The sequence below is a fragment of the Aythya fuligula genome, chromosome 3 (assembly GCF_009819795.1).
Source record: "Aythya fuligula isolate bAytFul2 chromosome 3, bAytFul2.pri, whole genome shotgun sequence".
NCBI classification, from domain to species: domain Eukaryota; kingdom Metazoa; phylum Chordata; class Aves; order Anseriformes; family Anatidae; genus Aythya; species Aythya fuligula.
In genome coordinates, this window is record NC_045561.1 from 70,672,326 (window position 1) to 70,695,454 (window position 23,129).

Consider the following 23,129-nt stretch of genomic DNA (forward strand, 5'->3'; position numbering starts at 1 on the left):
GAGTCCTGTTTTAATAATAAAGAGAGTCTATGTTATATACATGGACATCAATGCCTCTTGGGTGTATAGATCTGCAAACGATAGATTTATTCACAGATGCATGTAGCAATTTCCTTTGGCCCAAAAAAAGTCTACTAATATAATCAACAAGAATTAAGGCATTGCTTTACAAAAAATAACATCATGCATTTCTTTTACTAACAAAACTAGTCTACATTATGCAATTAGAAATAGTTCCCATGCAGATCCGAAAATTCTAATACTTACATTAAAGTTTGTCAAGGTTTGTTTCTTTGAAAAATCTTCTCATTAAATCTTGTAGAAGTGTTAATTCTATCATAAGAAACCATTGTCCTTGTGCATGAATAAACCTACAGTTTTAAAGTGGTAAATTTTATATTCATGGTAATAAAAATTGGATCAGTTTGAGTTTAGTTTGGTTCAGCTTCCAGTCTTATTGTACAAGTGGAAATGCATCAGTTTGTATTCCTTAAGGGTGACCTCTTGTGGTGTAAATATGTCAGCATTTCTGAAGGAGCTTTCTGTAATACATACTGAAGAAAGTTGTACTTAACGTGTCATTTTAATGAGCAAATAAACTAACAGATTAGTAAAAGTAGTTTATATTTTCCAATCAGTTATTAATACATGGATCTTGTATTGAGTATGTGTGAAGAAGGAAGCATTTTGAGCACTGTATTCTGTTATATTTCTGTGTGTTTATATTGTATCTTTTAGTGACCAGATGAGAAAGCCTGGTGTAGGTTCATTGTGGCCAAGAAGTGCGGGGTGGAAGAGACGACTAGCAGGTACTCATATAAAGCATTTCAATCTCCAGTCAAAGAAATGGAGGTTTTAAAATTATCATTATATTTTTTGTGTATATATATGTGTGTGTGTGTAATCTATTCTTACATTTGCAGTTGTGAAATACATTCAAATAGACATAATCTATTTTTTGTGATTTGGAGATCTTTTTTTCCCCTGTTTTTTTTTTTTTTTTTTTTTCTTTTTCTTTTTTTTTCCTAAATGCATTGTATTTTTAGTATTGGTATAGAGGAATAATATTCAAGAGATACTCACTCTAAGACCTGTTGACGTTTTCTCATACGTAGTCTTAAAAATTTGCCAATCCCTTAACACTTCATCGTCCATCACTTTTTGTAAGCTCACATAGTTGCACTGAAACTAATAAGACTACCTCAGGCTATATTAGCTGAAGATAAAGATTCTGGATTCCCCTGCAGGGCTGCATTTTGCTAATTTTTACATAACAGATTTTAAGTAATATTTTCTGAGAACTGGCATGGCTCGTACATAGCAAGTGCATATTTCAGAGTCTGGTATGCAAACTTGAAGTTTTCTACTTTGCTGTTACTTTATTACTATTTCATTAGAACTAAGCAGCTTTGTGATTCTGGATTGTTCTGGCAGAAGCTGTGATATGCTCTGCTTTTGTTTACGTTTTGAAACTGGGAATACTTAACATATCATGGGAGTTGTTATTCTATGGGGCCGTATCTTCTCCATTTACAAGCCTTTTAATCTATTTCTGCTATTTTATTGGAGAAAAATCATGTGTGTTATTATGATTGTCTTTTTATATCTACTTTTTTTTTATTTTAACATCATATAGCTTCCTTACTTCATCCTTAACCCCAGAATAAATAGTTGGATAGCTATAGGAATTCTCAGAAACTTCAGTAAGCCAGAGGGAGTGTTCATTCACAGATTATTTCTACTTTCAGATTTCTGTTTGTACTTTCACGTTTTAGAGAGGAGGTAGACTATTTTCATATTGGTATAGACGTAGCCAATAAGTATTCCATGAAAAGGTTAAACACGGTAAGTCAGGCAGTACACAGCTTTTGAAAGCTCAGTGTTGCTAAGGCTCTTGTATTTACATGCTAAAAACAGCAACCAATAAATGTAGGCTGATTAGTGACTTTTTTTTTTTTTTTTTTTTTTTTTTTTTACCAGAATGCAAAGCTGTGGTTAAGACCTGTGAAAAACTGAGACAACAAACTTCAGTTTGCTAAACTCTTTTGCTTGAGTATTTTTCCTATTGAATTACAATTTGCTCAGTTAGGAGGTTCAGGACTGTTTCTGCAAAATTTCAACTACAACTAGTACCATAACTTCTCATCTGCACCTTAAAAATCTCCCAGGACTGGGAGTTCTGCAAGTTTATAATTTATTAATGTCAATTTTCTTTACAATCACATATCCACTGCTTATTCTTATTGCTAGGATTAATATTGTTTACTAAAAGCTAATAATCTTTTTTTTTTCTTTTTGATAGTTACAAGAGATACCTGACTAAAAAAATATACTATGATACAACTTATATTTTATATAATCTTTTTTTTACTCTTCTTTTTTTTCTGATGGATATGAGACAATTGCAGAAGAGTGGCACAAAACTTCAGTTCTTTTTGTTCTGAACTAAAAATTAAATGGCTTTTTTTTTTTTCTAGTAAAATATCTGGTCATATCTGTAAATACATACCTGAACTTTTCTATTTATTGCTCCATAAAGTTAAGCATGTGCATGGTTAGGAAGTTGATCCCATCTTAGCATTTACAAGAAGTAGCTGTCAATTAGAAAGAAAAGGGATAGTTAAGTAAATATGTGGGTTTTGTGGTAGGCAAGATAAGTGGAAGCTATTCCAATGGTCTCATTTCAGCCATGCTCGTACCTTATCCAGAACAGAATTTTCACTGCAGTGTTTTTGTTAAACTACTCCTCAAATCTAAGACTCTGAGTTCATTTGATCTGGAAACTTTAATAAAAGGTCTGCAAAATAAGTAAAAAATAATAATTCTGTTACCTAGTAATATATACTTACACTAATATGTATGTATGCACATACCAGCAATATATTTTATGAAACATCAGCTTTTTTTTGCATGATCTATGCTAACATATATTATTGATAGATTTACTCTGTGTAAAAGATACAGACAGTCAATATGGATATACAAAAAAGTGTTTTTTTTAATCTCTGGATTTTTAAAACAAACAAAACATTAAAACAGTTTAAAATTGTTTCACTCTTTCAAGTAAAGCTCAGCACATTCATTTTTTTAAGGTCTGAGATACTGTCCTCAGAACGCAAACCTCATAGTATTCTGTTTTAGATTTATCGTTATGTTTGAACTGGCTCAGAATTTACGTTGTAATTTAAATGCAAGAGTTGGTAACAAAGAGTAGGAGATACTTTCTGACAAATCTGTCCCTTAAAAGTACATATGGCTTTGTTCTTGTTACTTAATGGAGTTGTGTGGCTTACTTCCCTATTAAAAAAAAAAAAAAGTTAAAACCTCACAAAAACTAAAAAAAAAGAAACCCACAACCAAACCTCAACATTATAACAACAACTTTGTTTGCTATCAAGATAAGGAGATTAACCTGATCTTGAACTCCAGAAATATGCCTGCGTGCATCTTTAAGCAGTTGTTAGCTCCTTCCAAACTAAAGTTGTACAGAAACTCTGGCTCTCCAGGAGTAGTGGGTCAATGGTCAAGACCAGAATTTTGTCACTTCGCATAGTGCCAGGTAAATGTGAAAAGGATGTACAGCAGATTGAAATAATTCTCAGTGATGCTGAATTCTTTTGCAAGTCAGTACTGGAATCTATTTTTTTTATGAAAACCCATTTTTACCAACAGCCTTGTTCAGTCTGAGAAGAGATCCAAGCTCTCAGTTTTGCTTCCAGAAGATTTCCAGACCACTGATATTTTTTTTGGTCTACCAGTTTTTAACTTTCTGTTTGCTGGTAGACATGTTTTATGTTTCCTTTTCAAAAGAAACTATAGAAAAAATCTTTTTTTTCTTTCTTGAAACTTCTGTTTTTGAAGGGGATAAGGTTTCTGACAACAAACAGTAGCTCTTTCTCATTCACTTTGTAGGAAATTGGTTGAGGGTGGCCAAGAGAGCTGGGAATTGGTTGACTTCAAACTTCCTGACATGTTTATTGGAAGCAAAACATCTTTCAGATATCTGCACTTTCCCATTTATCTCCCAAAATGCTGCATAAGAAATTGTCAAACGAGTAACAAAGAATAGAGAGAAGTTTGCATTTTACGTGAATTTAATCAGGAAGTTTTCAAAATCTGATTGCTTGAAGTGGTTAGAATTACTAACAGGATGTTTTAACTAGTAAGACTTTTTCCCTTACTTCTTGCTTGAGACTAAAGTGTCAGTTAATCAAGCTTTGTGTAATATTGTGCATGTGTACTAGATAAAATTTTTAGTCCCAGAGGGTTGTCTGTAGTATGGATGTTTTTAACACAGAATAAGCTGTCACATGGATGCAGAGCTGAAAGACTGTGGGACATGTTGATGTAAATGTAGTCATTACCTTCCAATTCAGCAATCAAATGAAACATTAATGTCAGCAAACAGAAACAAATCTGGATTTACACTGCGGTTTGACATATCAAAACATTTATCCATGTTGTTTTGCTTGAAACTTTTATTTTGGAAAAAGTGTAAACAGAAACAAAATCTTGAATAGGTAGAATAACCTAGAATATAGAAAAATAAGACTTTTTTTTTTTTTTTTCCTGATTGATGAATAAAGTGTTTGTGATGATTTATTTGTGTAGAAGTTGAAACCTTCACTGAATATGTGCTTTTGTTTTGAATGTGTTTTGAAGGCTTAGAGGATGACACAAGAGTAAATGAATCAGAAGAGGAAAAAATCTTTTGGCATATGAAAGTTCTACCAATTCTACAGGAACTGAAAAGCGGTGGGTAACGCTGTTCTTGAGAATCTGTTTTCTGTTCTGCTTCCTACAGGAGACATGGGACTCATTTGTATTTACTATAGAAGAATAACTGTAGTTGAACTATGTAGTCTTTTATGCTTTCATATGTTCAGTGACTTAGCAGTGTAAAATAAACACTGGTTTAGAGATCTTGTCTGATTAAAATAGTTTATCTTAGAGGTCATAGCTCTGCCAGCTTAGCAGTCAGTGGAGAGGTAATAATTTTAAGAATAAAGTACTTCAGAGATTCACTGTTGTAAGCATAGGCTGTATTGAAGGTCTAAACTAAGTTTAGAAAAGTGAGGAAATCTTAAAGAAAATTTCCCTTTACGCTTAAAGTGTTAGATGTGTCAGAAAAGCATGTAACGACCCAGAATATCAAAGCAAAATTGAGTAAATTAAGTGTGTCTTGAAAGATTGAACCCTGAAATCCCTTTTAGTTTAATGAAAAAGGTTGTTTAACTTCCCTGTATAAACATCATATTTATTTGAATGGTGGGTATATAGAAAGTAGATTTTTTTTTTAGTTCTTTTTTTTTTTACAAGCAGTTAAAAGTGAGCATCAAAGTAGGGGATTGATTCAACTTAACAGGATCTTTTGCAGAAGTTTGTTATAGCATGCTACAGATTAAAGTTATATATATATTTTTTGCATAATTCTGAAAATGTAGATGAGCATGGAGCACCTGTACAGTGCTGACTGATTCCCTGAATGCACCATTATTTTAAAAAGCCAAGATTCTCATTCCCACATCTGTAACTGATGTGTAGAAAAAACAGTGGTCAGAAAATTGGAAAACAGTTGTGCAACTTCACCTTTTCCTTGCTTAATGCTGAAATTGTCAAATATCAGCCACTGAATTAACCTTTTTCATAGTGGCATGCTCTTTATAGGCAAGCAAAATACTATTTAAAGGTAAAATCTAATCATGTCATTCCCTTGATATGACTGGAACTAAGGAAAATAATTTTCAGGCCCCTTTTCTTCAGTCCCTATTTGATTTGGCTTAGTCTGCATTTGTCTCTGTTTAAAAAACAAAACGCTTTTTTCCCCATTTGATTATGACTTAATTTTTCTAATAATAAATTATCTAATGGAACTTTCATATCAGTTAATTGAATATAGTACTACAAAACCCTTAGAGCTTGTGAGTTTTTCTGTTTCTTGAATATTCACATACATTGTGACTAAATTGCATTACCTCCTGCAGATGCAAGTTATATGGATTTATTTAGGTTGTTAACTGCACAGCTGTTTTTTTCCTATAAAAATAAGTATTCAAATAATAATTTTAATATAATTTTAATGTTTTGAGCGGATCTATTGGCAATTCAGTGTATTTTAACTTTGTTTGCAGCTACTTGCTTCATATCTTTCAGATAATTCCCTGCATGTGCATTTAGGTCACATTTAGTTTTACGTGTTGCTATATTAATAGGGAAGCCTTTCCTGCCCTTTTTCCCTCTAAAAGCTTTGTACAAAGCTTTTTGTTCAAAAACAAAGCTAAAGTTCGACTTGAAACTTAATTATTACCTTAAAATCTTAAGAATATCATGTGATTTGAGATGACTGTTACTTGAAAGAAATATATATACATATAACCCAAAAGTCTCTCTTTCTGTAGGAGCAAATACTTTATTTTGTTACCTTCCAGTACTTGAGGGAAGATAACCTTCGAAAATGTGCTACAGGATGCATGATGAATAATTGTTGTTTTTAATTTTGATGAAATGGGGCAGAGACCTTTCAGTTTTGGTTCTTTGCCTCCCCTGTTTCACCACGTACTGAAGCAGAGGGTTTAGAATCGTGGTAAATTTTGTTGTATTTTCTGTCATGATGGGAGTGGATGTGGACCGGTCATTGCTGTTCCTTGAGCATGACAACTGTAAATTGAGAGCCTCCAGGTACACAGCATTAGAGGTGGATCCTTGAATCTGCCTACACCTTTGGGCCCTTAGATATAATGGTTCTCATAATTCCATCTCCTTAAACGTTTTTGTGCCAACTGCTTTGCCTCCTTGAGTATGACTAGTTCGGCTGTGAAGTACAGCCTCAGTAAACCTGGAATTTATACAGACAGTTTAAATGGGTTTATACCGTGCTTTATTAGTGTCACCTTACAAACAGAAGCAAATGTAAGATTAAAGTTTTTTTTGTTTGTTTGTTTTTAAAAAAGATTTTAAAAAATAAGCAAATCTTTTTGCTTTCCTTATGAAGTAACCAGGTATTTGATTCCTCTATGTAGAGATGCATTTTTTTAAAAAACAATTTTACTACAGTTTTATTTTTGTGTTTTTTTAAATAATATTTGAGGGATTCAGATTAGGAGATAGATGACCTCATCAGTAGCATTTGAGTGGGCAGTTGTGCATCTTGCACCTCTACTATACATCGGAGAGTTCTAGTAAGTTTTTACATTCTTTTGTTCTTAATCCCAGTGACACTTGATGTATTAGGTTAGTTACTGACTATTGTATTAGTTCTGTTATTGACAGAAAAATATTCCTTAACTGTCTCTCATTCTCATGTAATATTTGGTAGGGCTCCAGAAAGAAGGCCTGCAGATTAATAGTTTCCTGGTGGACTTTTGGTCAATCTGATCATTAGCATTAAAGATGAGTTTCATTTTAGGTTTAGGTATTATTTTGGCTCTGTGATTGCTTGGCCTGATTCTCTTCTTTTTGAAAGACAAACATAAATCTTTTTTCTGAGGATTGCATTATCATCTTGAGAGATTTATTGGCCACCTTATTTTTGTTGTTGTGCAACCCATTCTATATTTTGTTCTCGTGTTAATGTCTATTGAGATGCTCTGGAAAAAATGGCACTAATCATTGTTTTTTATTTTTCTCTCCCTTCCTCTACCCCTTTCAAGTAGAAGACAAAGTAGAAAATCTTTGTCTGGCTTGTACCAAACTCTATCAAGCCTTGAATGAAGGAGATATGCTTGGGAAAAGATTTAAAAGAAGAAGTGTGCTTCTGAAGACGTTATATAAACTTGTAGACATTGATTCAGATCCACTTTGCCTGAAGCTGGCAAAGATTATTCTCTCTGTAAGTGTTTTTAAATGCTGTTTGATAGAATGTGGAGGAAGCTTAAAATTGTGAATCACAACTTGTATTTAACTTTGTGTTTTGTCATTCTAAAGTATTTCTAAACTAGAGGTTCATTAATCACAGTTTCTTACCATACAAATATTAGTCTTCCATTTATCCAGACTGGCACCTATTGGAGCTTATTTTTTGCAAGGAAATTGCATCTGGGGAAGGGACATGATACCATAGTTGATATATGGTGTCTCATATATTCCTTAGGCATGGAAAAAGATAGTGTCCTAAGCTGGGATACTCAGGATTTTAACAAAATAACAGTTAATGTTAGGTGTGGAGATGGAACTTTTTTTTTTAAAAAAAAAAATATCTTGACCTTATTAAACACATTTATCTGAAAATACCAAAAACTTTTTTTTGAACAAGAGTAAGTATAATTGTTTCTTTGAGAAAGCTAGAGTAGACAAAAAAATAGTTAAGTTTTACAAGGTTAGATAATGTTAGTGGCAGACCTAATGCTGAATTACGCTTCTGAGGCTTTTGGTATCACCTCATAAGATATTTGTATAAGCAAGCAAGGGAAACATGGTCTAAATGAAACTGATATTTAGGGAACATAAACATAAGCTGGAAAATTATATCCAAAAATTATATCCAAAGAGAAGTCAAGTCACTGGAGGAATGTAACGAATGGAAGCCTGCAACTATCTGTCTTGAATAGTCAGAGGTCAAAAAGCACCATCTGAGAGAAAGAATTAAGTTTGTTTAACCTAGAGTAGGCTAAGACATGCTAACTTTCATCAGGCCTTTTTGAAAAAAGGGAAATAAGCTGTTTCTCTGAAGTCAATGGGAAGGAGCAGTACACTGTAGCTTGTCTAAGGTAGTCTTTAGAGATTGACATTGGAGGTATAGAGATTGATTGTGAGATGGTTCTGGATGCCTTAAAGTAAGGCATGTAAGACAGAAGTAGCAATCTTTATTAAAAAATAGAAAGAAAAGGATGCCTCCAAAAGTACAGTCAACTGACTTCTTAAAGACACATGTATTAAGAATTAAATAAATAACCTTAATTTATGCTAAAAACAAGGTATAAAATCAGATGTAATATAAAATAAGACTGAATTATTAGTATAATTTGAAGTAGACAAGTGGTCAATTTTTATAGAAGTGTATCTGTGATTTGAAAAGTGATTTTTTAATTCATTTTTGTTGCTGGCAATGTCGGTGTGGTGACAAGCCTTGTCTGATCCAAGCATGACACAGCAGGTTTGTGCTTCTAAAGGGTTTATCCATTTTTCATTCGTGGTTAGGTGAGTCACCTGCTGCCACGATCTAAGGAGAGTTCCACATCCCAGTAATCACATTAGTATAGTTGTACTTGAAAAACTTGATAGTAATTTATTTTTATGCAGCATGCCATTCTGTTTAAGCCTCCTTTTTTTTTTCTTCTTAGATTTATGATTTATAGAATGGCTGTGTTTCTACAAGAAGCAGGAAGCTAAAACTATTCTTCAGTTTTAGCATCAATATTCTGCATGGAAATCTCAGTGATGTTATATTTTATGTGTGTAATCAATAGATTAAAAGTTTATAATGATGAAAAAACCCTAGCAAAATCTGTGCTTGGCTTTGACATAGGTTGTATGCATTCCTGAGTAATTTGACCTTGCTTGAGCATACCCATTCCTGTAGAAATTGTTCCTACATGTAATTCATCCCTTATAGATTGCTTTTTCTCCATTAGTAGCAGCCCGCATTTATTTGATTATTCCAGACTGCTTTTATGAAAGAATCTGATGGTGTCTTTTTTCCAAGGACTTACCTTGAAGAATCTTCATGATTTCAGGGATGCTTTTTTACCTTTGGAATGAGTACATCAGAGAGAATTTTTAAGAATTCTTGAGCTGAGAATTTTTAAGAATTAAATTTAGGCAAAATGTTCTTGCGTGTTCTGATTTAACGTAATAAAAGAATGTTTCCCCTAATGCTGCCTGTTAAAACTCTCAGTTAATTTGTTGCTTTTAAACCTACTGGTTCAGCTTCTATTAAGTATATATAGACTGTCACTGGTGAAATGATACCACCTGGCATTGTGTTGTAGACATTTTAATAAATAGTGTGTGGAAGGATTCTTCTTTAAAGTGATTTAGGTTAGTTTAATCAGCAGATATAATTATATATTCAAATATGACATAGACGTTATGTGATACTTATTAAGAAAAGTTCCATTACAGGCATTTTTCCATGGAAACTTAAAAATCTTGAACAGGAGAAGAAATTGCCCTTCAAATGCAGAGGAAAGGGAGAGACATGTCATCAGAAATTTTAACACATATTTTCCTTTCTCTCAGTGACCTTTAGTACATTGTAAGATATTATTTTTGAACATTTGTGAATAACTTTCATTATAAAATATTGTGTTGTACAAGATATCTTTGTTGTATGGCTGTAGATGCTGAACCAGTGAATCCTGTGCAAAATTTCTTTGGAAGAGTGAATTAGAAATAATAGATGTGCAGTCATATACTACCTGCAGAAAATACATAAAAAGGTGTATATCATCTGTTATTTCAAAGTCAGTCAGCACAGTTTGCTAAAGAGAGCTTCAGGTAGCTAGGTTTCAGTGTCCTTTAATTCTGCAAACTTTACAGTTTGACTCAGTATCCTGTCAGGGTTTTAGCTGGAATTTAAGAGTTTTACTGTGGGAGTACAAATTTGTCATGATGTCTGAACTTATAAAATGTTATGATGTATTTTTGTACATAGATTTCATTTGTGAATCTTGTGTCTTTTTCTTCACAGATGAAAGTGGATGGAAAAAATCTTCTCAATGTCTGCAAGCTTGCATTTAAAATTTGCAAGAATGAAAAAAATGATTATATCATTCAAAATGATAATTTATTGGGTATGTATTCTTTTATTATATATAGCTTAGATGTTACAATTCAATAGTTTGATTGTCTTTCAAAAAACATTCTCAGAGTTAGTGTTAGACATGCACATGTTGGACTTGCTTACAGCATGAAACTAAGTTTCTTCTAGTCCAGTGCTCTGTGTTTGCCCATGGCTATAGATGATGTTATTTAGGGGATCATGGAAACCTAGCTGTTTTCTGTGGTCTGTTTCCCTTGTACTACGCCAGCATCCAAAATTGTTTCATTCTGTTAGGGACATTAGATGGTATACCCCTATCTAATCCTTTTTCATTTATGGATCTTTTGTCCATTAATTTGTCCAACTCCTTTATGAACTTTCTGTCTCTACAATCTTACAGAGCAACAAGTTCTAGAAGTTCTCTGTCTGCTGTTTAAAACCTCTTTGCTATAGTATTGCAGGATTTGAGTTTCTACACTCAACTTACCTTCCAGCTTTGTGATTTTTGTAAACGTCTGTCATATCACATCTCTTTCTCCACTTCAGACTGAGGCATCCCAGCCTTTTAGCTTTCTCTTCGAAAGGATATTGCATCATTCTCTCAGTTGTTTTAGTAGCGCTTCTCTGTACCTTCTCTAGCTCCAGTAGATCCTTCTGAGATAGACAAAACAAAACTACCAATAGAAATCAAGATGTTTTTGCATGAAGTCTTATAGAAGTGAGATAATGCTATCTGTGTCATTGGCCATCATCAAGAAAGATAATGAGAACAATCAGGGGATTTTTTAGTTGCTGCTGCACATTGAGCCAACAGAGAACTGTCAGCAACAGCTCTGTGTCCTGATTGTAACTATTTGTTGTTTTGAATCTACACGGTCTTTACAAATATGAGAAATATGGAAAAAGCAATGAGTGTATGAAAGATAGTCAATATCACTTGATGATCATTCCTTTAGTTAAAGCATTATTATGTTTTATTAGGGTAGGCCTAGATGTGCACATGAAATGTTTGCAATAAGTTAAAGTGTAAGTTTAGACCTATTTATATTTATATATAATTACATATAAATATATATGTTTATATATATATATTTATATAAGACATGAGAGCACTCATGGTCTTAAAGCTTAGTATATGAGTGTTGGCAGGAGTGAAGACCAGATAAGCCTTTCCAGTGTTAAGATCAACAGGAAAGGGCTCAGAGAAAAGAGAACAACTGAGATCACTCAATGGATCTCGCATACTAAAAACTACAGCTTTGTAGAGATAAACATCATAAAAAGTCTGGACAAGTTGGCTGTCTATGCCTGTGTAAGCATTGTTTTTTGGGGTATTTTTTGTTCTCACTTCCATCTTCACTCACTTCTGTTTCTCTTGCTTTTCTTTCACTGTACTTTAAAAACTAGAGAAGGAAAGAATGTTTTTGATAGTTTTTTTTGTTTGTTTGTTTTTCATTACATTTTGCACCCACCTTCTCCAGGCTGAAGACTTCAACCTTGTCATACTCATAATCACACATATTTCTGTTTCTATCACTGGATTATAGATTCAATTTCTTTTTCTTCCTCTGGCCCTACAAACTATGTGCAGTAGAGCATCTCCAGTAGAAGAAATAAATTAACTGTTAATCCTAAAATAGATAGTGACTGTTCAAGACCACATTTGACACTGAGTAGAGCAGTGGTTTGAAGCTGATTTCTCACATTGCCACAAGCCAAGTGACTTAGCTGACCACTAGGCAGTTGGTGAAGGTGAGAGCCTGGGAAAGAGCTGGGAGGGTGTCCTTCCATCCATACATGTGGAAAAAGTCTCAGTTTGAGGTGAGACAGAGTGGTGGTTTCACACTGATGGCTAGCTAAGCTCCACCACACCTGTTCAAAAGAACAGAGGAGAAAATATGATGAAAAAATGCTCTAGGGTTGAAATAAGGACAGAGACATCACTTCCCAGTTTCTGTTATGGCCAAACAGACTCAGTGTAGGGGAGAATAATGTAATTTATTACCTATTGCTAATAACAGAAGAGCAGAGAAAAAACTAGTGCAAACTAAAAACGCCTCTCTCTCCATCCCCCCAAGTGGCACAGGAGAATGGGGGCTGTGGTCAGTCCCTGAGGCTTCGTCTCCACCGCTCCTTCATGGTCACTCTCTACCCTGTGGGGGCTTCCCACAGGCAGCAGCTCTTCAAGAACTGCTCCCACACTGCTCCATACCACGGGTTCCATCCCCCAGGAGCAAACTGCTCCAGTATGGGTCCCCCCAGACCCCCTGCTCCTGCGTGGGCTCCTCTCCAGGGGCTGCAGCTCTGGCCCGGGGCCTGCTCCAGCAGGGGCTCTCCATGGGCCGCAGCCTCCTCCAGGCCACATCCACCTGCTCCACCGGGGGCTCCTCCACCCATGGGGGGGGTTGCAGCGTGGAGATCTGCTCCATGTGGGACCCATGGGCTGCAGGGGGACAGCCTGCTCCACCAGGGGCCTCACCACAGGCCGCAGGGGAACTGCTGCTGCCTGCCTGGAGCACCTCCAGCCTTCCTGCTGCACTGACCTGGAGTCTGCAGGGCTGGTTCTGATTTCTCACTCTCCCAGCTGCTGTTGTGCAGCAGTTTTTTGCTTTCTTAAATATCTTATCACAGAGGAGCAACCAACATTGCCAGTTGGCTTAGCTCTAGTCAGTGGTGGGTACCAGTTCAAGCTGGCTGGAGCTGGCTCTTGTCTTATACATGGGGCAGCCCCTGGGCTCTTCTCACAGAGGCCACCCCTGCAGCCCCTCTATTACCAAAACAGACAAAAACTTTTGAAATCTCTTAAATTAGATGAGGAAATGTTTTTATTCAGCTGGATGAAACACGGAAGCAGAAGTAAATGTAAATTTCAACCAGTTACTAGAAATTCAAAAGTATAATGTTGGCCAGAATTACTTATTTAAAATATACCCACCAAACTGAGAATGTCTCAGTTTGGAAAGATACGCTAGGCTTGTTTTAACAAGTGTTAATTTTAACATTTCAGATATCTGACAGGGATGGCATAAAGCAAAAGTGTTACAGTAACTTTATCTACATAAAAAGTGAAGCTAAAAAGGCTACAGATAGACATTCAAATGTGAGATGTGAACTACACATCTATGCTTTTTCGTGCTCCATTTATGAGATTTTTAGACTTCAGCAATCAGTGAGAATAAAACCCTTTAAACGTCTCAAGTCGAACAGACAAAATTCCAGGCATACACGCTTTTGCAAATCTTGAAGATTTTAATGATTGCTACTGCGTGTTTACAACAGGTACCTGAAGCCTGACAAAACAAAAGTGAGGCCCATTCTGTTATCCATCAATTATTATTCCTTGGTTTTGATCCAAATACCCAATCTTTCTAGCTCATTTGTTAGCAAAGTACTATAAAGAATTCAATTAGAGGTGGTTGATTGTTGTTTTTTATATGTTAATCTCTTCAGTGACTGAACTATGTCAAATAGAAAATGTTAATATGAGGCTTTCTGAATAATGATTTTCATTTTAGATTGTTTATTGGAGGTCCTGACAACTGACGATCTACAAAAAAACAGTGAAGCTCTCCTGTATTGCATGGGAGCTATAAAATTCATGTCTGGAAATGCAGTACTCCTTAATGAAATGGTCAGCAAAGGAGCTGTTGAAATGTTGCTGCAATTAATGAAGCAGATTAATGACATAAAAGAAAGTGACGCATATTTCTCCAACTTGGGCCACCTATTAGTCCAGGTTAGCATTTGCTTTTATTTCTAAAAGTAAACACTTCAAGGGGAAATTTAAAAAATTAATTAGAGATGAGCTACGCCGGTGTGCCACTGTGAGTTGTCCCTATATTTGAATAGCCTTCTTTTTATGAAGCTTATATGAAGTTGTTCAGGACCAAAATTTAATTATTGTAGGTATAATTAGTAGCTAATTTTAAAGGCTTCATAAATTCTGAAGTTAATAGGAATATTTTCAGGTACCTAATAAAACGAATTTCTGGTTATTATTTTATGGTGCTTACAGTGTTCTGGATCTTATAATAAATAGCAAAAAATGTGTTCCTTGTCTAAATTCTGTAAAAGGCAATGATAAATACAAACCAGCACTGCAAAATGCATGTTTAAAAAATGCATTGGAAAATATATCTACATTAATTTGACAAAGTACTTTTTGAAGAAATATTATTTAAGGAAGGGGCAACAGTATAAAAAACAATAGTAGAGTAGATTTTTGAAGGCAGGAGGCTCAAAACTTTTTCAATTTGGTGAGTGATGGCTATAAAAAGTAGTCCTTTGCCCTAAAACTGTTTAAACCACAGCGCTTTAGAACAAAATGTGTGTGTAAGTACATCTTAAGGTATCCATAGGTTGTGGTGTTTTGTATTTGTTGAGGATTTGCCAAGTAGATTTGTCAATTATTGATGTAAAGATTAGTCAGTGGTGTAACTGTAAGCTTCTGGGCTCTGCACAAGAAAACGAATTGGATGTTTTTTCTGAAGCAGTGATTATACTAAATGGCAGATTTCTCTACTAATTTATAAACAAGGGATTTGATACTTGCAATTCTATGTGAAAACAAATAGCTTACATCACCATGTTGCTCTTACTGATTTTTGTTTATTTTAGTGGAGCTGTGAGGTATGTCTCTCCAGAACAGTGTGTATAATCTTACACAAACATAGCCTGGGAGAGTTTGCAAATGGCAAACTAATAAAACAAATGAATCAGAGTATGTTCAGCTGTTTGACCTGCTGTCTGAACTTCCCTGCAACTTTGCAGGAATGTCTTTTCTTCCATTATTCCCTTATACTTTCTGCGTGGATAAATTTGGGTTTTAATTCAAATATTTAATTTGCAAATATATGAAAGGAAGCTGTAATATTTTACATTTTTGTTTTGGTCATTATAATCTACGCTATTTTTCAGCATGATTGGAAGTGTAACAAAAGGTGTCTTTTGTACAGTTCGGATACTCTGGATGTTTCTAGGAAAGCCTCAGTTATTTTTTTGGAAAGTCAGTACTGACAACTGTCTCACTAAGGTTGCTGTTTCATTTGTTTGTATCTCTTCTGTAGTAGAACAAACACTAAACTGTAGTGATTCCTGCTGCTGTGCAATTGCTGTGTGACTTTTTCATGCCATTTCCTTTAGCAAATCTTCATTAATGTGAACCATTTCTTTTAACTGTTCAGTCTAACAGGACTAGCTCTATCTTCAGGGTTATCATATCAAATACCATTTCATTAAAAATTCACATCTTCAGAATACAGAAAGTGTTTGTGCCATACTTAAGCTTGTAGCAAAAGATTAAATATGCAGTGATGTACAGGAAAAATGAATTAATACAAGTTTTCAAGAGAAGAAGGCAAATTACACTGGAGGAGAAAAACACCTTAAGTATCTGGTGATCTCTGAGGGAGGCTCTGCTGGCTCTAAATCCTGATAGCTGAAGTGTCTCAGTTAAGTGGAACTGACCCTTCATTTTTTAACTGTATAATTGCACAATCACCAGATGGCAGTGTTATACATAATCTTGCCAGGTTGTATTTTGTTGGAATAAACTTTCCCTCTGATGTCTTCATTATTAACAAAATATGTTATGCAGAAGTTTCACAATACAAGAATAAAAATGTTAGTTATAACATGCATTTTTCCTTAACAGAGGACATGAAATCAAGGTAATTTTTGACTTGTTTTAAGTTACTGCATCTTGTATTCTGATCATATTTCTATGAATTACAGGAATGCATATTCAAAAATCAAGGCATCTGAAGTTTAACTGGCAAGACTTAACAAGTACTCCATATTCCTCAATTGAAAAGCATTTAAATGTCTTCCCCTTTAAAAATAGCAATTATCGGCTGTTAAATTTTCTGGTTTTGTGAATTTGATCTTTCACATGGCAACATAAGGATTAGGGGTGGTGGAAATTGCTAGAGCCATTTGTTAGGCATTTCTACACGAATCATGTCTGGTTGAAAAAATTAAGAGTAGCTCTTGAATTCATCTGGTGGCTGGCTGGCTTCTGTTATTTTGTAATTTGGAGTCTTGACATTTCAGTTATGTACTAACTGTTCTTTTTATTATTAACTGTACCATCTTTCTATACAAGTTTCATTTCTGTCTAGCCTTTACTGTTTTTTTGTTGTTGTTGTTGTTTTTTTTTTGTAAGATAGTTCTGTAGTTCTGATGATGACGAACTCTGAGATTCCCTGATAAAGTACTAGAGGAAATGCAAGTCAATTTTCAGTAACTTCGCACATACACTTACCGTTGTACTTTGCAAATATTTTTGTCATTTCTAAGCCATGCAGAGATTGTATGATACTGGTCACTTACAGTAAAATTCTTGATAATTCAAGTGCATCAGTAAAGGTTTTAGGGTTTGTAAATGTACAGAGGCAACATAAGAACTCATCTTCTATCTTACAAAATATGAGTGAGGAAGTATGCTGGGTAAGTCATACTACCCTATGAAAACAAGGTGTTCCACAGGCAGTAAATCTGAAGTTACCTGATCTGAAATGGTTAAGGAACTTCTGGAAGGCTCTTATAAAAAGTGTTTTCTGACCATTTCCAACAAAATATTTCTGGATGCTTGTAGGATTTAAGGAATACTCTATGTGGGAAGTGGTGATAACATGAAATTTTATCATTTGAATAACAAAATAGAAGGATTACTCCATTAGAAACTAGAGAGGAGATAGTGAGTAAACGAAGAAATGCAAGAAAGTAGTTCTTGATAGCATGAGCTGAGACAGTAAAACACAATTAGTGCAGCTATGGTAGACCTGGTGGAGAAAAAGCCGCTGGTAGATGTCCAGCAGAACTGGAACAAAGTGGATGGTTATGATATTGTGTAAAGACTTTTCAGATTAGGTTGAGAGAGTGAATCACAGAGCTCTCCTACAATGTGGGTCCATTTTTACATGTTTTGGATTCCTCTGGTATTTTTGCTTTGCAAAAGGCTTCCAGCCTTGGTCTGAATTGCTGTAGATTTATTTACATTTTTAGTATTAATTAATTTCCTGAGGTAGTTTTTCACTTCAGCATTACAAATCTAGAGATTCAAAAACTCCTCCTTAACAGTGTAACTCCTCCACAGTGTACCTTTGTGGAGTTTGCATTTTGAAAGTTTATAATTACCTTGATTTTCCCTTGTATTAATAAAAATAAATGACCTGCAGTATTTGAACAGAGTTAAGCATTCTTTAAGCATTGATCACTGAAGTTTGTTACATGCCTGAGCCAGCAGTGCTTCCAACTCTCTTGGCTCAACATCAGCTACTTTTAGCAGCCCTCGAGCTCCTTCCTGCTTTTCTGTGCCATGCGTACATTTGGTTGCTGCTGCACAGCAGCAGAGCACTGAGAAAACTATTGCTAGTTAGAAATAACTTTGCTTGCAGAAGTTTCTGTTGTCTACCTGACAAAAAAACTTTCCTAAAACTTGTAGTATCTGAAGACATGTACGTTTTTGCCAAATTTGCTAAGATTGACAGCAAAGCTTTTGGAGGACGGACAGAATTGCTGTTGTGCTTAGTGACCTATGAGCAAAAGCTGCTCAAAGGCAACAACTCATCCTGCTCTTTGACTGATTTTTCCTTCCAAATGATCAATTGCATATCACCGGGCAATCAGGACAACTCAGTGATGAAATACTTCATTTCTAGAGTTTTATGTGATTACAGAAAATTTGAACAAATAGTCTTTATGCCTTATATTTAAACCCGTATTGATTTAATACTTGGCTCTGAAAATAAGGAAAATTTGAAGACTGTTCCTATTCACTTTAAAACAAATGATCTCACGTTAATTTTATAGTTTCTAGTTTAGATCAAAAGTTAACTTACATGTCATTGTCTGTCTGACGCTGGTATTTAACTACCCTTAACTAGGAAGAGAACCAGAGAATCTCAAAATATGCAGTAGCTGATTCATTGTGCATATTTACAAGTGATAGATTATTTTATGCTTTAAGTTCCTTGAAATAGACCAGTGTGAAAATACTTCGTTTCCTCCAAAATAAACTTGGGCTTCAGCTTTTAATTTATATATTGATTGAATGCCAGATTTCTCTTGACCTTGATGAAAATTTGTTGATCAAATATAAAATTCAATACAATTTATTTTATCAATTCATCTTCATTTGTCACTCACAGTTATCAAAATATGTATTAGATATCAGTACGAATTTGCAAGACTTAGATGTAAATTTACAAAATCAGATGTTATTTAATATATCACTTTAACTGTTCCCACAGCATTTCACTGAATTTCCAGTTAACACGTGGCCATATCCATGCGTGGGAAAGAACATGTTTTCCTCCAAGAGGGTACATGCAGGCAAAGACCAGCATCAATCCTTCACTTTCAAACATTTATTTTAATATACACGCTTTTGTTACTTCCACATTTCCTGTTATGATTTATTGGCAAATACCTACCTGCAGAATATTAACAGGATATTCGGTCTGCCTAAGACATTATAAATAAGACCCGAGCTTTATGAAACTTTCAAAACAGTATGGATTCTGTAGTAAACAGCTACGATTAATGACTTTTTAAATATTCTGTACGCAGCTGACAGCTACTTTGCGAAACTTGGCTGACTTACCTCAGGCAAGATGCCAACTCATTTGCAGCGGTGCAGTCTCTGAGCTCTGTGTGGCGCTAGAGCAACGTCTGAACGATAAGGATGTGTGCACCTACATCGTCAGGATTTTCAGGTAAGTTTGGAACACAATTCTGCCTATTTCTGCTTGCAGTCAAGTCAGCATTACTCCTTCAAGTGACCTCAGAGTGGGCAGCATCAGGTACTAAAACTGGAAGATTTATTTTCATTTAATTAGATTGGTTTTGAAAAGGTCTGCATAGTTTTTAATGATTTTATGTGATAATAATGTCTTTACTTGGTGATAGGATTCTTTAATATCATCCATACAAACTTGGATTCGTTCTCCCAGGTAAAAATATTTTCTTGTATTTTGTCACTCTCCATTCACACAGATTCAAATTTTTGAAGTACCGTTTCAAATATGTTAGAATTGCATAAATGATTCATGATTAAGTTAATTATCAATTAATTTAATCAATTTAACTTAATGATTAATCCTATTTAGGATTAATCCTATCTTAGGCCATGATTTTAAAAAGTGCAGGAAATTACCCAATCTTAAATTATATAGGGGACTGTATTGTAAAATACAGTAACAAAAAAATAAATCCATGCTCATTGTTTTGAATGGTTACAGCCTGTTTGAGGACATTAATCTGTGGGATCAGGGCCTGATTGTGCAGATGGAAGCACTGAAAGAATCTCAGTTTTATGGGCAGCTCAATGGCTGCTTCCCAAGATGTGCTTTAGTAGAGGGAGATCAGTGTGAGTGAATCACCCCCAAAAGATTCTTTTGTAGTCTCAATAGTTTCTCAGTTGAAAAGGTTCCAGTTACCAAGCACAAGCTTGCAATACCCAGTGCTAAATGGACTTACAAACAGTTTTTTTATAGAAGTTGTGAAATTAATTGTTGGCAATTTCAGGAGAAGTTGGATTATGAACACAATTTATGAATGCCATTCTGGGTGAAGTGTTTGCTGTTGCTGCTTTGTTACTGTCATGAGTCATGTTGCCTATGGCTCCACATTCATTGAGCAGCCATCCTGGTATGGACTTTTCCCCTTATTCAGCCCCTCCAAATTATCCATCACGTTCTCCTTGATAGATGAGATTGGGTTGCACTTGGAAGAGCAGCTACATAACAATCTGTCATTCCTCCCTTCCCAGAGTTAAAAACAGGCAAAGTCTGCTCCTTTGCTGCGTGTGTTCTCTGTAAAGTGTGTGAATTGTTCCTCAGTTCCATGCCACTTTGTCTGCATTTGTCTCTCTGATTTTACTTCTAAAAATTAGTAAAATTCTAGCTGTGATTACAGATCACTTAGAGCATATCTACCTCTAAGAAGAGAGCATTTCTTTTACTTGGTAAAACGCCATGGAAAGTGTGGCTGGTTAGGTAATGTTTTTGTAATTGCACTGTAATTCTGACAAAGGCATCTACTTGATCTAGAATTCAACATGGAGAAAAAGTAATTTGTCTTATATAAAATTTCCTGCTGCTTCAATTTTTTTTTTCTTACATTCAGTGATCTGCATGCTCTAAGGATACAAATTAGCCATAAAATCAATTTAATTAGCTTCCTGGAAATTGCAATCACAAAAAAAAAAAAAAAAAGTTCTATACAGTATGGAATACAGATTTGAATTTTGTTCTGTTTTCCAGTAATATGGAATAATTATTCTTTTTCAGTAGCTTTTAGGCAGCTTTTCCTTGGAGAACATGCTCAGATCTATTCAGATTCTTCATTTCTTTGAGTTTGTAAGTCTTGCTGTAATTGGACATTAAATATTGTGACTGCAAGGTTTGTTCTCCGTGTTTGTTGGTGAGAGAGATGCTCCGTCAGTGCTGACATTGGGCTCTACTAGGCTTGTGTTAGGAAGGGAGTCCTTTATTCCTCTTCGTCTGTCTTCCCATGTCACCTTATGGTTCTTCCATTTAATACTAAGAAGTGCTGCTTTAATTTATTGTGTCAAATGGCAGGCAGGTTGGGAAGCTCCTTACATTTGTTTCTTTCCAGAATTCATCGTCATATGTGACCGTTTGCCTTTTATTAGAAGTCAAAGTATTGGCATTCGTTCCACTTGTTGGAAAACATGGCTCTGAGATGCAAAAGCAGAATGATTTCTAGTTTTACTTTTTTAATCTTTTGTGGGAAAAAAGTACATTTATTCATTTGTATTTTATTTTTGTACCTTTGTAGCAAACTTTCTTCCTATGATGACTTCTGTGCAGCTTTAGCAGACTGCTCCAGATGTTACATCTTATTTTTAGCCCTACTAAGCAAACACCAGAAGCAGCAGGTCAGTTTTTTCATCTCTTGATTTTTATATATTAATCCTCTGATGTGTCTGTGCATTATTGTGTGTAAGCCTGTTTTCTGTGACCTACTTTTACGCATTTTCCAAATAAAATTTTTAAAGGATTGACAGCATTTTAAGTAGTAAATAATTGAAGTGAAATCACTTAGATTAAAAATTCAAAGCAATACAGAAGACGGACAGTTGATTAACTTGTCTATTGGTTGCATGTGTCCTCTGAGTACTGAATTGTTTTTCTTAGTTTAAAAAAAATACTTTTTAAAGCAAATAGTTTATTTGAAAATTTAATGGTAGGAAATTGTAGGGATTCTTCTGCCTTCCTGCCCTCCGAAAGACGTGTGAATTTTCCAGAGCTAAACAATTTGAAAGCAGAAGAAACCTTACACAGTTTACAAGGAACAAGTTATCAGAATCTCTCTCTTCTACCAGGAAAAAAAAAAAACAAACCTGCCTGTAAGACCTCATTTGGAACATGCACCCAGAAGTATGTGTTTAGAGTTTGTCAAAATGCCTCAATATTGCTAGCTAAAATTATACAGAGTATACTTGTTGCCAACTTCATTAGAACTTCAAGGATCAGGTGTTGCTGTATTATTTTGCTGTATTGTAGTGATCTTTATTATGTTTACTGGAGTTACTAGGCTCTAGGATTTTGGTGCAGAATCACAGTTTTAAAGATTACCACGTTGGTAGCAGCAGAGTGCCACACGTGTGGCAAATTACTGAATTGCCAGGTAAGATTTAAGGAGAAAATAATTTTTATCTAAAGCATTAATGTTTCAAAGGTGGAATGAGGTTTCAGAACAATGAGCATTATGTTTATTTTTAAAAGTGAGGAACTTTCTTAACCGCTCCAGCATCTAAACTAGCTTAGCACATTTGGTTAGCCTGTACAATTTATAACAGGTTCAGTAATTCCTGGTGAATTGTTGGAAGGAGGCCTTTTGCGCTGCTATTGTTAAAGGCAGTTAATGAAGGTAACAATATCAGCTACGCTGAACAATCAATTCCTTCTCTTGCCAAATACAAAAATAATTTCTCCCTTTCCTGTTTACCTGCCTTCCTGTTTTCTATGATAGTACATGTGGAGGAGGGAGAGAGATTAAGGGACTTCCATTTTTATAAATGTCTGTTGGTTAACATTTCAGCAGCAGAGCTGAATATTTCTAGGTTCAGGCTACTCTCGTATTATATAGTCTTTGATGACACTCAGTAAAATGCTATGTAAACAATATGAGAAATATTGAAAGCATGGTATTTCACTAGATTTGTAGCTGGTTTTCCTTGTGAGCACTGTATTAAAATCTCAACAAATGATGGGACTGGGAGTAAGGAGCTTAAAGTGAGCAGCATCTTCGTTTCAGTCTTCATCTCTAATTTTGACAGGAACTTGTATAAGCTCCTGGCATAATAGCTTCGTGTTATAATGAATTCTAGGCTCATATATATAAATTCAAATTGTTTGTTTTCAAGTAATGTTCAGAAGTTAGCTTCTCATATCTGCTTTCT

General features: G+C 34.9%; 1 protein-coding gene across 4 annotated transcripts in view; it reads left to right on the forward strand.

The window, feature by feature from the left end:
• Nucleotides 1-23,129, forward strand: part of ARMC2 (armadillo repeat containing 2) — a 65,170-nt gene that overhangs the window by 21,523 nt on the left and 20,518 nt on the right. For all 4 annotated transcript variants that reach the window (XM_032183988.1, XM_032183991.1, XM_032183990.1 and 1 more), the window contains 7 exons: nucleotides 739-809; nucleotides 4,663-4,755; nucleotides 7,653-7,828; nucleotides 10,628-10,730; nucleotides 14,215-14,435; nucleotides 19,271-19,416; nucleotides 21,503-21,602. In XM_032183988.1, coding sequence (XP_032039879.1) covers nucleotides 739-809; nucleotides 4,663-4,755; nucleotides 7,653-7,828; nucleotides 10,628-10,730; nucleotides 14,215-14,435; nucleotides 19,271-19,416; nucleotides 21,503-21,602 — 910 coding nt within the window. The remainder of the gene's footprint in view (nucleotides 1-738; nucleotides 810-4,662; nucleotides 4,756-7,652; nucleotides 7,829-10,627; nucleotides 10,731-14,214; nucleotides 14,436-19,270; nucleotides 19,417-21,502; nucleotides 21,603-23,129) is intronic.